General features: G+C 37.2%; 1 protein-coding gene across 1 annotated transcript; it reads left to right on the forward strand.

The window, feature by feature from the left end:
• The first annotated feature begins 1,433 nt into the window (after positions 1–1,433).
• On the forward strand, positions 1,434–2,117 carry LOC126687679 (uncharacterized). Its single transcript, XM_050382235.1, has one exon. It carries the CDS (start codon positions 1,434–1,436, stop codon positions 2,115–2,117), a length of 684 nt encoding a protein of 227 aa, XP_050238192.1.
• The last annotated feature ends 16,764 nt before the right edge of the window (positions 2,118–18,881 follow it).

Below are 18,881 nucleotides of genomic sequence, written 5' to 3' on the forward strand. Positions count from 1 at the left end.
TCCCCCCACCAGAGAATATGATACACACGATAATAGGACAGGAGAGGGACTCAATGCACCACCACGAAGGACCACGGGGGAGAGCTCGTTCTGCCCGGCCACAACTTCAGGATGAGGCACCCACTTGGGCACCACATATGGAGTTACCACTCAGTACCCATGGGGAATGCCACTGCCGGGGAACAGTCCCCCAGCATCATACTTCACACCTATGCAGCAAACTACCCAAAAAATTTCCATAAGACCGGGCGTAACCCCCATCAATCTCACATTCACTCCAAGCGCCACCCACACTCCCAGGCCGGCCACAATAGCAGAAATTCGAAAGCCTACACCAGCACAAATACAAGAATACATTGAGTTCCATGCTCGGCAATTAGCTTTCCTCCAACAAGTGCAACAAGCCCATGCTCGGCCAACCGCCGCCACCACATCTCAAGGCAATATTACCATCCCGCCATACATACCGGCCGCACCACCTCATCCACAGGAATTCTACCAAGGCCAAACAACACCCAAGGAAGCAAACCACGAGAAAAATCTGCAAGCACAAAACCCAAAGGAAGGGCAGGGGATACAAACCGTACACAAAACACCAGAGGGGCAGAAAAAGACACCGAAACGAGTTGAGATCGAAGAAAGCGTGCATAGCTCAGGCGCCGATTCACCAAAGAAAAAGAACTTAGAGAAAGAAATTAACGAAAGGGTGAGGACCGAGATGGAAAAATTCATAAGGAAAGAGCCGAGAAACACGAATTTTCTAAACATTGGAAACGCACTTTCAGCCGAGATACGAGATGAGCCTTTACGGTTAAACTATAAGACACCACAGCTGGACGACTACAATGACACAGGGGACCCGATCACACACTTGAGCTGTTTCCAGGTGGTCATGATGGTACAAAGCTTGTCTGAAGCTGCCGTCTGTAACTCTTCCCAACAACCCTAAAAGGACCAGCTGCAATCTGGTACCAAAGCCTGAAAGAAGGCTCTATTCGAAGTTTTGACGAGCTAGCAAGAGCTTTCCGAAATCATTTCTCACCGAGCATACAACGGAAGAAGAAATCCAGTGATCTCAAACTTTGCTAGTAGAAACCCGGAGAAAGTTTACAAAGTTACATCTGCAGATTCAATGCCGAGGCTGTCGCTGTAGGAAATTTGAATGATGATACCGTAATAGACGCAATGAAGAATAACACAACGATGATGGCATTTCGGGACAACCTGATAACGAATCCGGTACAAACCTACTCTCAGCTCATGGACCGGGCTTGGAATTACATCAACCTAGATGAGGAACAACAAAGAAAAGCTACACAGACAACACAATTTCAAGCACTAAGACCGACTTTCAGCCAAGCCGCCAGAACATATCGGTTCAGGCAAGAGAGCATCGGCAATCTATTTCATCACAAATAGAGCCACACCGACCAATGAAAATAGAAGATCAAGCTTTCATCCCACTCAATACACCGAGATCACACATTTTAATGTGGATTCAAAATAACAATGAACTAGTGAGATATCCACCGAAGCTACAGTATGAGGGAGACAGAAAGAAATATTGCCAATTTCATGATGGTCACGGCCATGTCACTGATGAGTGCGGAAGCCTGAAGAAAGAAATTGACCGATTAGTGCAAGTCGGCCGCTTAAAAGACTTTGTAGCACAGAGAAAAAATTATAACTCGCGAGGAGGCAACCGAGGAGAGCACAATAGCAAAAGAGAGGAGGCACCACCACCAAAGAGACAAAGTGTATCAAGAGTAATTAACACCATAGCCGGTGGAATGGCCGATCCAGAGTATAAACGAGGAAGACGCAAAAGAAAAAAAATGGTGATGAACATCTCATTAGCCAAACCTCTACCCGAAGTCAGCTTCGGCTCAGCCGACGGCAAAGGAATAGATTTTCCCCACCAAGACCTTTTAGTGATCTCAGGGCTGATAGAAAATTTCTGGGTAATGAGACAACTCGTGGATGAGGGAAGCTCAGTCAACCTTATCTCGAAGCAGGCATACCTCGGCATAGGATGCTCGGTCCTAAATCTAAAACCAGAAAAAACTCCTCTAGTCGGTTTAGGAGGCGCACCGGTGCGAGCAGAAGGAGTAGCATAATTAGCAGTTGAATTAGGAAAAGAGAATGGTTCACCAAAAGGAGGCCTGATCGGCATCACAAAGAAATTCAAAACACTTTTTACTGTTGTCGACATGCCACTTGCTTACAATGTAATACTTGGCAGGCCAATTCTATACAACACCGGGGCAGTCGCATGCATCAAATAATTTTGTATGAAAATACCAACCGAAGATGGAGTGGTGACAGTGAAAGGAAGGCAAGACATAGCCAAACAGTGCTACTTGGTATCAATGAGAGAGGTGTCGGGAACTTTGGCTATTGAAACAATCGAGATACCAGACTCGGATGAAGGCAAGCTCGAGCCTCATGGAAGATTAGAAACGGTTAATCTGACAGGAGTAACAACAAGATCGGTCCAAATAGGCGCTGCACTTCCCGAACCAATAAAACATGAGATAACCGACATGTTAATCAGAAACGAAATAGAATTTGTCAACACCCCAAGCGAGATAGAAGGGGTTGATCCGATAATAATTTCACCAAGCTAAAGAAATACAAGCTCAAGCTAAACCCGGACAAATGCGCCTTTGAGGTCCCGGTGGGGAAATTCCTCGGTTACCTCATTTCTCAAAAAGGCATTGAGGTAAACCCGGAAAAACAAAAGCAATCATAGACATGAAAGCGCCGAAGTCAGCCAAAGAAGTTCAAAAACTCAATGGAAGAGTTACGGCCCTCGGTCGATTTGTGTCTAACTCGGCCAAAAGGATGTCTCCCATTCTTCAAAACATTAAGAAATATGAAAAAATTCGAGTGGACCGAAGAGTGCCAACAGTCTTTTGAAGAGCTCAAGAAATTCCTAAGTTCGCCACCACTACTCGGCAAACCCGAAACAAGAGAAGTGCTATACTTATACCGGAGTGTCACCAATGAAACAGTCGCATCTGTACTGGTAAAAGAAGAAGCAACCGAGCAAAAACCGGTATACTACACAAGCAAAGTGCTGAAAGGGCCCGAGCTCAGATATAGCAGGATCAAAAATTTGCATTAGCACTTGTTTTAACAGTGGAAAAACATAAAAGGTATTTTCAAGCTCACATAGTGATAGTCCGAACAAACCAACCTTTGAGAAAAGCGATCGCCAGACCAGAAACCTCAGGACGATTAATAAATTGGTCAGTTATGGTAGGGTCATACGACATTAAATACGAGCCAAGGACAGCAATGAAAGCTCAAATCTTAGAAGATTTCGTAGCCGAAACAACAACGCATGATCAACCCACCGAGGTAGACAAGGGCCTAGTCAGTTGGACATCACAAGTAGACGGAGCTGGGGCAGGCATGGTACTAAGAGGGCCACACAAGATAAAAATGCAAAACTCAATCCACTTGAACTTTTCGGCAACCAACAATTCAGCAGAATACGAAGCTCTAATAAGATGATTGAGAATGGAAACAGTAGTCAAGACCGATTACATAAAAATTCAGAGTGATTCTAAACTGGTGGTCAACCAAGTACTCGGATTATTCGACATCAAAGATCCATAAATGAAAAGATATGTAGACCGAGTTAAAGAGCTACTGGCAAAGATCACCGAAGAAGGAGGGAAATGGGAACTAGAGCAAATACCAAGAGAAGAGAACACAGAAGCCGACACATTGGCAAAAGCCGGAGAAGCCAAAGAAACAGTACCAGGCATACCATGTTCAATTCAAACCTTCAGCAGCATCTAAAATCCCGAGGCGACGTTCCTTATCAACCCATTGGATCAATGGATGGAACACATCATATCATACATGGAGAACGGAAGCCTAACCGAGGATAAAAAAGAGGCAAAGAAGGTGAAACGCCGAGCACCACACTTCTCATACCGAGATGGGACTTTATACAGAAAACCATTCTCACATCAATGGTCCAGATGTCTCACGGTGGAGGAAGGGAAATATGTTTTAGCAGAAATACACGAAGGAATGTGTGGAATCCACATCTCTCATTTAGCACTCTGTCGAAAAGCAATACTACAAGGCTACTACTGGCCGACACTGGCACAAGACGCGGCAAGTTTGGTACAAAAGTGCGAAAAATGTCAGTATCACCAAAACGTACACCATCAACCCACTGCCGAATAAAGCCCGATAATAAGTCCTTGACCATTCAGCATGTGGGGTATAGACATTGTTGGCCCTTTCCCAACAGCAAGCGGGCAAAGAAAATTCTTGATAGTAGTTGTCGATCATTTCTCTAAATGGGTAGAAGCCGAAGCTGTCTCCACAATAACCGAAGCACGAGTACGAAGTTTTGTCCGAAGGGAAATCGTTTGCCGGCTCGAAATTCCAAGAATTATCATAACCTCCAACGGTAAACAATTCGACAATAAAAATTTCAGAGACTTCTGCACTGAAAAAGGAATCGATCTAAGGTTCACGTCGGTCACCCACCCTCAAACCAATGGGATGACCGAGGTAACCAACCGAACCATTGTCAACGGTTTGAAGAAGCGCCTGGACGAAGCTAAAGGTCGATGGGCCGACGAGTTACATAGTGTCCTATGGTCATACAGAACCACACCAAAAGCCGGCACAGGAAAAACCCCATACAGCTTAACCTATAGGTGCGAAGCAATGGTACCAGTAGAAATTGGCATGCCTACCATCAGAGTACAATACTTCGATGAGCAACAAAATGAAGAAAACGCCAGATTTTGCCTTGATTTGCTAGAAGAAAGAAGAGAACAAGCGTTAATGCACATCGAAGCATACAAACAGAGGATGGCAACATATCATTACAAAAGGGTCAAACCCCTAACATTCAAAGTAGGGGATCTAGTACTACGAAGAGCCGATATAGCAAGAGGTAACGCAGGAGTATCCAAACTCGGAGCAAATTGGGAAGGACCCTACCAAGTAAAGAAAGTAGGTAAAGGAGGGGCCTATTACTTAACGTATCTGTAAGGTCGAGACCTACTAAGAACCTGGAATGCAAGAGTTCATAAGAGATTCTATTAGTAGACAACATTTAAGTTAATTGAGTCGGTCAGGGGTTTTTTCACTTGAATTCAAGTCAAAGTCGGTTGTAGGCGAGAATGCAAGTTTTTCCCCTATCAATAAAAGAAAACAAGAAGAAACAAAAAGTGCCAAAAATAGTAAAACAACTCAAAGCAATTGCTTTAACCGAATTAAGCCATAGCTTATAAAAGCTCAAAGAAATCGCTTTAACCGAATTAAGCCATAGCTTAAAAAAGCACAAAGCAATTGCTTTAACCGAATTAAGCCATAGCTTAAAACAGCCCAAAGCAATTGCTTTGACCGAATTAAGCCATAGCTTAAAACAGCCCAAAGCAATTGCTTTAACCGAATTAAGCCATAGCTTAAAACAGCCCAAAGCAATTGCTTTAACGGAATTAAGCCATAGCTTAAAACAACTCAAAGCAATTGCTTTAACCTAGCTAAAACATAACTCAAAACAAGTCAAAATAATAGCTCCAACCGAAAGCAAAGATTACTAGAAAAGCAAAAAGTACAACAAGCTGCCACTCCAAATTAAGATAAACCATGGCCAACACAAAATTTACAAAAATACTGAAGCCAAAGTTGGAGCATATGAAAAATAAAGATGAATATAGACAGAAAAAGAAAAAGCAACCAGGAAAACAACAAAAATACGATATATCACTGGATAAAATTCACAAAATATTATTACATAAAAACAATCCGTAATCCATTATAGCCTGCGTAGCATCATCAGGCAAATTCAAACCATTTCCCGATTTAAAACCACCACCCTCGCACAAACCAGCTTCCTCATAATGACTCACATTAAGCTGAACGGGCATCGGAGGACTAGTGGGAAGATTGACACTTTCATCAACAACAGATTGGGCATTCTCCCAGTCCATCTGCTCAAACTCTTTGCTTAGCTCGGCTACCAATTCAGTGGCAGCATCAGACACCTCAGTCTTTTTCTCCATAAACACCTCATACATGCTAGCCGCATCGAGATAGAGAAATTCCGGATCAACATCGGGCAATAGCAAAGGACCCACCCTCTCTCTCAGATCGTCCTCCAATAAATCAGTCAATTGGCCAAATTCGGCAGCTACCTCAATCCGAACAGCTTTCACAACCTTCTCAAGCTCCTTCGAAGCTACCTTCTTCTGCTCAGCCAAAAGAACATCATGTTGCTCCCTCATCTTGATGAGATCCAGCTCGTGCTTGCGTTAAAGCTCAACTCGGGTCTCGGTCAAAGTAGCTACCTCCTTTTTCAGCTCGGCGATCTGCGCATTCTATTCCTTGATATGATTATCAAGCACCAATTGAACATTTGCCCGAGCAATCTGTTCCGATTCCAGGGTAGCAGTAGCAGCCTCAGCCTTCTCCCGATCAACGGATGCCTGATTAACCAAATTGTCCTGAACCGAACGAGCCCCGAGCAGATGGTTGATCAATTATCAAAAACAAACCAAAGTCAGGTTTGTTTCAAAAACAAAATAAAATAATAATAATAATAAAGTAAAAAAAAACACATACCTGAAAAGCTAAAGAACAACCCCCATCAATAAAATCCTGAGGATGAGTAATCTTCAGGCTATCCACATCTTTGGGTAAAGAGCAGTATCGGGCCAAGAAAAGTGCAGTAGGGTAATTTTCAACAAAGTCATCCGAGGTCTTCCTCTTCAAGTACCGAGCAACGGCAGAAGGAGTCAAGGAAAGTTCAGCACCAGCATCAACGGGGACTTCGGAAGAATACCCAATCTTATTTTTCCCTTTCCGAACCGAGACAAACCAGGATCAGCCAAAGATGCGCCGACGTTCACGACCGGGACAGACCCTGTCCCGGCCCCACTTCCAGCAGCCCCAAAACCAGAATTCAAAGCCAACACCACAGGCTCAGGTCGCTCTTCCCCGCCAGAAAAATCTTAAAAGGCATCAATCTCGGCCAACAAATGGTTAGCACCTAGATCGGAGGGCCTCTTACCCATGGTTTTCCCCCGCTTTCTTTTCTTCTCGGTAGGTTGGGGCACCGCCTCCGACGTAACACCTTTATCGGATACCTCCAAAACATCAGGCATCTTCCGCTGAGATGCATCAACAGCTCGGGACGTCTGCCCTTTATTTGGCATTGCTCGCCTCCCAGCAGCAAAAGAAGCCATATCCATTGCTGCATAAAAAGCCCGAAATTGATCAGTAACTCAATAACATAAAAATAAACTTAAATAAAAACAAAACAAAAAACCAATAACAACCTTTGCGATTGGGGTTAAACTTTACAATCCTCAATCGAGGAAGGACTTCCTCGATACTTATAGGACCAGTTTGTCCCAGTAAAACCTGAAGATGGGCATGTGCCTCTTCTCGGACCTTATTCCTCCTAATATAGGTATGCTCCGGAGAAACACAAGACCAGCAACGAGGCAGCTCAGCGAAGGCAGAGGGATGCCTGAGTCGGAACCAGTCTACCCTAAACCATTTTAGAGACGTAGTTACATTATCAACTACCCGCCTAGGTTCCGACTTAAGAATCTTAAAATAGGCAAAGTCATACTCGCCGTTAAAAACTATATCATACATGCTAGCAAACAGCTTAACCGAGAAAGGAATTTTATTTCTTAAACAAAAAGCCCGAACGGTAAAAAAATGCCTAATACCATTCGGATGAAATTGACTCAAGGCCATATTATACCACCGAAGATGCGCAACAAGATCAGAGTGGAAAGGAATCCTAACCCCAAAGTGAAGATGTTCTACACAAACGATCACATATTCTGGGTCAACCGGGGCATTTATGGTTATGCCCAGAGGAGACAACTCTAGAGTATACCCATCCAGAACCTTAAGTTTTGACCCTAGGTAGTCCAAATAGTCCTGGGTGAGCTCGGCAAACATTTATTCCATCATCACCCTCCTAACAGCCGCAGTTTTAGATTTTCTAGGTCTATCCCGCCTAAGCCGAGCATAGGAAGTCGCCTCCGAACATACCAAATCATCCAACCTATTCTCACCAACAATACCATCCTCGGTATCCTCCATATGGTCACTATCGCTACTACTAACGTTTTCGTCAATATTAAGACCTAGGTCTTGCTCGGACAGGTTCTGTGAATCTTCTTCGCTCGACATTTATTCACTAAGGTCAAAAAGTGATAATTAAAGGAAATAAACCCTAAGTATACAAAATCAATAGACAAACAGAAAAAAGAAACGGGAAAACAAAATAAAAGATCAAAGAGAGAAAAGTTGAAGAACTTACGTTTTATCTTGAGAAAAGAACTTGAAGAACCTTGAAAAAAGAACAAACAAAAGGAAGAACAGCAAGAACAGAGAGAGAAAAAACAGAAAAGAGGAAAATGTGAAAACAAACAAATGAGGTTTTATATAGAAACCGAACAAGGACAACTAAAGAGTCACCTCAATAAACGAGCCAGGAATCAAAGGGCACAACAATAAATGCATTAGTGGGGGACAACGTCAATTACAAAACAGGAAAAAAGCAACACGCGTAACAAAAAACGGCTGCAATAAATCAATACAATAAAGACACAAATACAAACTGTCAAAGGTAAAAAAAAAGTCGGACATAAATATCCGACACGCTGGGGGGGGGACTTGTGAAAACAAGACAAATAAACCGACCTCAATAAGAGACACCCAACAAATAAGTACAAACTTATAACCGAACAAAGACATGAAAACCGAGCAGAATCACACCCAACTGAACAGCCAAATAAATCGGAAACAAGCCAAGTCACATAACACAACCAAGATCGGGGCAAATGCCTAAATTGGATTCACCGAATTAATCATATCTCGGATTCACCGAGCACAACCACTCTGATTACAACGAACAAATCTATCAGAACGTACCCTGACATTCTAGACAATACCTGCAGAGACAAAGAGAATGAGGTCAGACTTGTCGGCCCAGACAAAGAGAAACAAAGGCATAGTATAAAAGGCTAAGAAAAAGTAGGTAAAAAGGTTAATTCTCTTTTTCTCTCAATCATTAACTATCTTTCATTTCTTATTCTTTCTCTTACTAAAACACCTATTGACTTAACCGTTGGAGTGGTTTGCCGGAATCCTTTTCCGGCACCCTTCTAACGGTTGTGTTGTGCATTTCAGGTACTACCACCAAGTCGCCATCGGATCAGAGAACCGCCGCCATTCTACAAGTTATCAGAAACAAAGCCAAACGTTTACAAACGTTACGAAATAAATCCAAGCGTTTCACTTTTTTAACAATTTAAGCTAAACGTTTACAAACGATACGAAACAAATCCAAGTGTGTCACGTTTTTAGCTATTTAAGCCAAACGTTTACGAACGTTACGAAACAAAACCAAACGTTTAACCTATTTAGAAATTTAAGCCAAATCTTTAAAATGTTACAAAATAAACCCAAACGTTTACAAACATTACGGAACAAAAACAAACGTTTCACATTATTAGCAAATTAAGCCACACGTTTAAAAACGTTACAAAAGAAATCCAAACGTTTCACTTTCTTAGCGATTGAAGCCAAATAATAACAAATGTTACGAAACAAATCCAAACGTTTCCCCATTTTAACGATTTAAGTCAAACGTTTACAAACGTTACGAAACAAATCCAAACGTTATACCTTTTTATAGATTTAAGCCAAACGTTAAAAAACGTTTACAAACGTTACGAAACAAATCCAAACGTTAATAAATATTAAGGAACAAAAACAAACTTGTAACATTTTTGGCAATTTAGGCCAAACGTTTACAAACGTTACGAAACAAATCCAAACGTTTCACCTTTTTAGCGATTGAAGCCAAACATTTAAAAACGTTAAGAAACAAATCCAAACGTTTCCCCATTTTAGCGATTTAAGCCAAATCCTTATAAACCTTACGAAACAGAACCAAACGTTTACAAACATTACGAAACAAATCCAACTGTTTACAAACGTTACGAAACAAATCCAAACGTTTGCCCATTTAAGCGATTTAAGCCAAACGTTTACAAACGTTACCAAATAAATCCAAACGTTTCACCTTTTTAGCGATTTAAGCCAAACGTTTACAAATGTTACGAACCAAATCAACCGTTTCCCTATTTTAGCAAATGAAGGCAAGCGTTTACAGACACTACGAAATAAATCCAAATGTTTCCCCTTTTTTGCGATTGAAGCAAAACGTTTACAACATTACGAATTAAATCCAAGCGTTTCACCTTTTTAGCGATATAAGCCAAACGTTTACAAACGTTAAGAAACAAATCCAAGCGTTTCACCTTTTTAGAAACATAAGCCAAACGTTTACAAAAATTGAGAAACAAATCCAAACGTTTCCCCTTTTTAGCGATTTACGTCAAACGTTAACATACGTTAGGAAACAAATCCAAATGTTTCCCCATTTTAGCGATTTAAGCCAAACGTTTAAAACGTTACGAAACAAATCCAAACAATAATAAACATCACGGAACAAAAACAAACTTGTCACATTTTTGGCAATTTATGCCAAACGTTTAAAAACGTTACGAAACAAATCCAAATGTTTCACCTTTTTAGCGATTGAAGCCCAACATTTAAAAACGTTTAGAAACAAATCCAAACGTTTCCCCATTTAATCGATTTAAGCCAAACCTTTGTAAACCTTACGAAACAGAACCAAACATTTACAAATGTTACGAAACAAATACAAATGTTTACAAACGTTACGAAAGAAATCCAAACGTTTGCTCATTTTAGCGATTTAAGCCAAACGTTTACAAATATTACGAAATAAATCCAAACGTTTCCCCTTTTTAGCAATTTAAGCCAAACCTTTACAAATGTTACAAAACAAATCAAACGTTTCCCCATTTTAGCGAATGAAGCCAAACATTTACAAACATTACGAAACAAATCAAAACGTTTCCCCTGTTTTTGCGATTGAAGCCAAACGTTTACAACATTACGAATTAATTCCAAGCGTTTCACCTTTTTAGCGATTTGAGCCAAACGTTTACAAACGTTACGAAACAAATCCAAGCGTTTCACCTTTTTAGCAACATATGCCAAACGTTTATAAAAATTAAGAATCAAATCCAAATGTTTCACCTTTTTACGATTTCAACCAAACGTTTACAAACGTTACAAAACAAATCCAAATGTTTCACCTTTTTAGCAATTGAAGCCAAACGTTTACAAATATTACGAAACAAATCCAAATGTTTCACCTTTTTAGCAATTTAAGCCAAACGTTTATGAAACATATCCAAACGTATCACATTTTTAACGATTTAAGCCAAACGTTTACAAACATTACGAAACAAAATCAATCGTTTACAAATGTTATGAAACAAATCCAATCGTTTCCCCATTTTAGTAATTAAGCCAAACGTATACAAACGCAATGAAACAAATCCAAACGTTTCCCCTTTTTAGCGATTTAAGTCGAACGTTTACAAACGTTTCGGAACAAAACCAAACGTTTCACCTTTTTAGCTATTTAAGCCAAACGTTAACAAACCTTAAAAAACAAAACCAAACATTTCACCTTTTTAGCGATTTAAGCCGAACGTTACAAACGATACGAAACAAATCCAAACGTTTCAGCTTTTTAGTGATTTAAGCCAAACGTTTACAAATTTTTAGTGATTGAAGCTAAACTTTTAAGAACGTTAAGGAACAAATCCAAACGTTTCACCTTTTTAGCAATTTAAGCCAAATGCTTACAAACGTTACGAAACAAATCCAAACGTTCTCCTTTTTAGCGATTTAAGCCAAATGTTTACAAACATTACAAAACAAATCCAAACATTTCCCCATTTTAGCGATTTAAGCCACACGTTTACAAACATTACAGCCCAAATCAAAACGTTTCCCCTTTCAACCCATTTAAGCCAAACGTTTACAAACGTTACGAAACAAATCCAAACGTTTCCCTATATTAGCGATTAAGCCCAACATTTTACAAACGTTACGAAACAAATCCAAATGTTTCCCCTTTTTAACAACATTAGCCAAACGTTTACAAACATTAAGAAACAAAATCAAATGTTTAAAACGTTATGAAACAAAACCAAATGTTTCACATTTTTAGCGATTTAAGCCACACGTTTAAAACGTTACGAAACAAATCCAAACGTTTCACCTTTTTACCGATTTAAACCAAATGTTTGCAAACGTTACGAAACAAATCCAAACGTTTCACCTTTTTAGCAATTGAAGCTAAACGTTTACGAATATTAGGAAACAAATCCAAATGTTTCACCTTTTTAGCAATTTAAGCCAAACGTTTACAAACGTTATGAAACAAATCGAAACGTTTCCCATTTTTAACTGTTTAAGACAAACGTTTACAAATATTACGAAACAAAACCAATCGTTTACAAAAGTTATGAAACAAATCCAAACGTTTCACCTTTTTAGCAATTAAGCCAAACGTTTACAAACGCTATGAAACACATCCAAATGTTTCCCCTTTTTAGCTATTTAAGCCAAACGTTAACAAACCTTACAAAACAAAACCAAACATTTCACCTTTTAAGCGATTTAAGCCGAACGTTTACAAACGATACGAAACAAATCCAAACGTTTCAGCTTGTTAGTGATTTAAGCCAAACGTTTACAAAATTTTTGTGATTGAAGCTAAACATTTAGAAACATTACTTAACAAATCCAACCGTTTCACCTTTTTAGCAATTTAAGCCGAACGTTTACAAACGTTACGAAAAAAATCCAAATGTTTCCCCTTTTAGCGATTTAAGCCAAACGTTTACAAACGTTACAAAACAAATCCAAACGACCCCATTTTAGCGATTTAAGCCACACGTTTACAAACGTTACGAACCAAATCCAAACGTTTCACCTTTTAAGCGATTTAAGCCCAACATTTACAAACGTTACGAAACAAATCCAAACGTTTCCCCATATTAGCGATTAAGCCAAACCTTTTACAAACGTTATGAAACAAATCCAAATGTTTCACCTTTTTAACAAATTAAGCCAATCGTTTACAAACATTAAGAAACAAAATCAAATGTTTAAAACGTTATGAAAGAAATCCAAAAGTTTCACATTTTTAGAGATTTAAGCCAAACGTTTACAAACGTTACGGATCGAAACCAAACGTTTCACATTTTTATCGATTTAAGCCAAACATTTACAAACGTTACGTAAGAAATCCAAGTGTTTCACCTTTTTAGCGATTTAACCCAAATGTTTACAAAAGTTACGAAACAAATCCAAGTGTTTCACCTTTTTAGAAATTTATGCAAAACGTTTACAAACGTTACGAAGCAAATCCAAATGTTTCACCTTTTTAGCTATTTAATCCAAACGTTTACAAACCTTACGAAACAAAACCAAATGTTTAACCTTTTTAGCGATTAAAGCCAAATCTTTAATATGTTACCAAATAAATCCAAACGTTTACAAACATTACGCAACAAAATCAAACGTTTCACCTTTTTAGCAATTTAAGCCAAATGTTTACAAACGTTACGAAAAAAATTCAAACGTTTAACCTTTTTATCGATTGAAGCCAAACGTTTACAAATGTTACGAAACAAATCCAAACGTTTCCTCATTTTAGCGATTTAAGCCTAACGTTTATAAACGTTATGAAACAAAACTAAACGTTTACAAACGTTACGAGACAAATCTAAACGTTACGACACAAATCCAAATGTTTCCCCATTTTAGCAATTTATGCCAAACGTTTACAAATATTACAAAACAAATCCAAATGTTTCACCTTTTACGCGATTTAAGTCAAATGTTTGCAAATGTTTACAATCGTTTACAAACGTTACAAAATAAATCCAAATGTTTACAAACATTACGGAACAAAAACAAACTTTTCACATTCTTAGCAATTGAAGCCAAATGTATACAAACGTTTCACCCTTTTAGCGATTTAGGCCTAACGATTACAAATGTTACGAAATAAATCCAAACGTTTCACCATTTTTGCGATTGAAGCCAAACGTTTACAAACATTACTAAACAAATCCAAACGTTTCACCTTTTTAACGATTTAAGCCAAACATTTACAAACGTTATGAAACAAATCTAAGCATTTCATCTTTTTAACAATATAAGCCAAACGTTTACAAACGTTACGAAACAAATCCAAACGTTTCACCTTTTTAGCGATTTAAGCAAACATTTCCAAACGTTACAAAACAAATTAAAATGTTTCCCAATTTTAGAGATTTAAACCAAACAATTAAAACGATACGAAACAAATCCAAACGTTTCCCCTTTTTTAGCGATTTAAGCCAAACGTTTACAAACGTTACGGAACAAATCCAAACGTTTCACCTTTTTAGCGAACTAAGCCAAACATTTACAAACGTTACGAAACAAATACAAACGTTTCACCTTTTTAGCGATTTAAGCCAAACAACAAACGTTACGGAACAAGTCCAAACGTTTCACCTTTTTAGCGAATTGAGCCAAACGTTTACAAACGTTACGAAACAAATCCATAAGTTTCAGGTTTTTAGCGATTTAAGCCAAACGTTTACAAATGTTACAAAACAAAACTAAACGTTTAAAACGTTACAAAACAAATCCAAACGTTTCACATTAAATTACGAAACAAAACCAATCGTTTACAAACGTTATGAACCAAATCCAAAACGTTTCACATTAAATTACGAAACAGAACCAATCGTTTGCAAACGTTATGAAACAAATCCAAACGTTTCACATTAAATTACGAAACAAAACCAATCGTTTTCAAACGTTATGAAACAAATCCAAAAGTTTCACCTTTTTAGAGATTTAAGCCTAACGATTAGAAATCTTACGAAACAAATCCAAACGTTTCATCTTTTTTGCGATTGAAGCCGAACGTTTACAAACATTACGAAACAAATCCAAACGTTTCACCTTTTTAACGATTCAAGCCAAACATTTACAAACGTTATGAAACAAATCTAAGCATTTCATCTTTTTAACAATATAATCCAAACGTTTACAAACGTTACGAAACAAATCCAAACGTTTCACCTTTTTAGCGATTTAAGCAAACATTTCCAAACGTTACAAAACAAATCAAAATGTTTCCCAATTTTAGAGATTTAAACCAAACAATTAAAACGATACGAAACAAATCCAAACGTTTCCCCTTTTTAGCGATTTAAGCCAAACGTTTACAAACGTTACGGAACAAATACAAACGTTTCACCTTTTTAGCGAACTAAGCCAAACATTTACAAACGTTACGAAACAAATCCAAACGTTTCACCTTTTTAGCGATTTAAGCCAAACAACAAACGTTACGGAACAAGTCCAAACGTTTCACCTTTTTAGCAAAGTGAGCCAAACGTTTACAAACGTTACGAAACAAATCCATAAGTTTCAGGTTTTTAGCGATTTAAGCCAAACGTTTACAAACATTACAAAACAAATCCAAACGTTTCACATTAAATTACGAAACAAAACCAATCGTTTACAAACGTTATGAACAAAATCCAAAACGTTTCACATTAAATTACGAAACAGAACCAATCGTTTACAAACGTTATGAAACAAATCCAAACGTTTCACATTAAATTACGAAACAAAACCAATCGTTTTCAAACGTTATGAAACAAATCCAAAAGTTTCACCTTTTTAGAGATTTAAGCCTAACGATTAGAAATCTTACGAAACAAATCCAAACGTTTCACCTTTTTTGCGATTGAAGTCGAACGTTTACAAACATTACGAAACAAATCCAAATGTTTCCCCTTTTTAGAAATTTAAGCCAAACGTTTACAAACGTTACGAAACAAATCTAAGCGTTTCACCTTTTTAGCAATATAAGCCAAACGTTTACTAACATTACGAAATGAATCCAAACGTTTCACCTTTTTAGCGATTTAAGCAAACGTTTCCAAAAATTACGAAACAAATCAAAATGTTTCCCCATTTTTGAGATTTAAGCCAAACATTTAAAACGGTACGAAACAAATCCAAACGTTTCACCTTTTTAGCGTTTTAAGTTAAACGTTTACAAATGTTACGAAACAAATCCAAACGTTTCACCTTTTTAGCGATTTAAACCAAACGTTTACAAATGTTACGAAACAAATCCAAACGTTTCACCGTTTTAGCAATTTAAGCCAAACGTTTACAAACGTTACTAAACAATTACAAACATTTCACCTTTTTAGAGATTTAAGCCAGAACGTTTACAAACGTTACGAAACAAAACCAAACGTTTAAAACGTTACGAAACAAATCAAAACATTTCCTTAAATTACGAAACAAAACCAATCGTTTACAAACATTATGAAACAAATCTAAACGTTTCATCTTTTTAGAAATTTAAGTGAAATATTTACGAACATTATAAAACGAATCCAAATGTTTCCCCTCTTTAGAGATTTAAGCCGAACGTTTACAAAGATTATGAAACAAAACCAAAGGTTTCACCTTTTAAGAAATTAAAGCCAAACGTTAACAAACGTTAAAAAACAAAACCAAACGTTTCACCTTTTAGCGATTTAAGCAGAACGTTTATAAACGTTACAAAACAAATCAAAACGTTTCACCTTTTTATTGATTTAAGTCGTTTACAATTTTTTAGTGATTGAAGCCAAACGTTTACAAACGTTACGAAACAAATACAAACGTTTCAATTTTTTTTGCAATTTAAACCAAACGTTTACAAATGTTACGAAACAAATGCAAATGTTTCCCCTTTTTAGCGATTTAAGCCAAACGTTTACAAACGTTACGAAACAAATCCAAACGTTTCCCCATTTTAGCGATTTAAGCCAAACGTTTAGAAACGTTACGAACCAAATTCAAACGTTTCACCTCTTTAGCGATTTAAGACGAATGTTTACAAACGTTACGAAACAAATCCAAACGTTTCCCCTTTTTAGCGATTTAAGCCAAATGTTTACAAAGGCTACGAAACAACAAGTGTTTCTCCTTTTTATCAATTTAAACCACACGTTTACAAACGTTACGAAACAAAACTAAATGTCTCATCTTTTTAGCGATTTAAGCCAAACGCTTACACCCGTTACAAAACAAATACAAACGTTCCCCCTTTCTACCGATTTAAGCCAAACGTTTACGAATGTTACGAAACATATTCAAATGTGTAACCTTTTCAGCAATTTAAATCCAAACGTTTCACCTTTTTAGCAATTTAAGTCAAATCTTTACAAACAATACGAAACAAATCCAAATATTTCACCTTTTTAGCGATGTAAGCCAAACGTTTACAAACGTTACGAAACAAATCCAAACATTTTACCTTTTTAGCGATTTAATCCAAACGTTTATAAACGTTAAAGAACAAATCCAAATATTTCACCTTTTTAGGGATTTAAGCCAAACATTTACAAACGTTACGAAACTAATCCAAACGTTAAAAACGTTAAGAAACTCTTTTTAGCAATTTAAGCCAAACGTTTATAAACGTTACGAAAAAAATCCAAACGTTTCACCTTTTTAGCGATTTAAAAAAAACGTTTACAAACGTAATGAAAAAAAATTCAAACGTTTCACCTTTTTAGCGATTTAAGCCAAACGTTTACAAACGTTATGAAACAAAAACAAATATTTCACCTTTTTAGCGATTTAAGCCAATAGTTTACAAATGTTACAAAACAAATCCAAATGTTTCACCTTTTTAGCGATTTAGGCCAAACGTTTACAAACGTTACGAAAGAAATCAAAACATTTAACCATTTTAGCGATTTAAGCCAAACGTTTAATAAAGTTACGAAACATATCCAAGCGTTTCACCTTTTTAGCAATTTAAGCCAAACGTTTAAAAACGTTACGAACCAAATCCAAATGTTTCGCCTTTTTAGTGATTAAAGCCAAACGTTTACAAACGTTACGCATCAAATTTAAACGTTTCACCTAGTTAGCGATTTAAGCCAAACGTTTACAAACATTACAAAACAAAACCAAACGTTTAAAACTTAATGAAACAAATCCAAGCGTTTCACCTTTTTAGCAATTTAAGACAAACATATATAAACGTTGCGAAACAAATCCAAACGTTTCACCTTTTTAGGAATTTAAGCCAAACGTTTACAAACATTACGAAACAAATCCAAACGTTACGAAAGAAAACCATACATTAACAAACGTTACGAAAAAAATCCAAGCGTTTCACCTTTTTAGCATTTTAAGGCTAACGTTTACAAACGTTACGAAACAAATCCAAACATTTCACCCTTTTAGCGATTTAAGCCGAACCTTTACAAACGTTACGAAACAAAACAAAATGTTTCGCCATTTTAGCGATTTAAGCCAAACGTTTACAAACATTACGAAACAAATCCAAATCTTTCCCCATTTTAGCAATTTAAGCCAAACGTTTAAAACGTTACAAAACAAATCCAAATTTTTCACCTTTTTAGCTATTTATGCCAAACATTTACAAACATTATGAAACTAATCCAAACATTTAAAACGTTACGAAACAAATCCAAACGTTTCACCTTTTTAGAAATTTAACAAAAACGTTTACAAACGCTATGAAAGAAATCCAAACATTTCACCTTTTTAGCGAATTAAGCCAAACATTTACAAACTTTACGAAAGAAAACCAAATGTTTCACCTTTTTAGCGATTTAAGCCAATCGTTTACAAACATTATGAATCAAATCCAAACTTTTCACCTTTTTAGCGATTTAAGCCAAACGTTTACAAACATTACGAAACAAATCTAAACATTTAACCATTTTAGCGATTTAAGCCAAACGTTTACAAAAGTTACGTAACATATCCAAGCGTTTCACCTTTTTAGCGATATAAGCCAAACATTTAAAAACGTTACGATACAAATCCAAACGTTTCACCTTTTTAGCGATTTAAGCCAAACGTTTACAAAC

This window comes from Mercurialis annua, linkage group LG6 (genome assembly GCF_937616625.2).
Source record: "Mercurialis annua linkage group LG6, ddMerAnnu1.2, whole genome shotgun sequence".
NCBI lineage: Eukaryota > Viridiplantae > Streptophyta > Magnoliopsida > Malpighiales > Euphorbiaceae > Mercurialis > Mercurialis annua.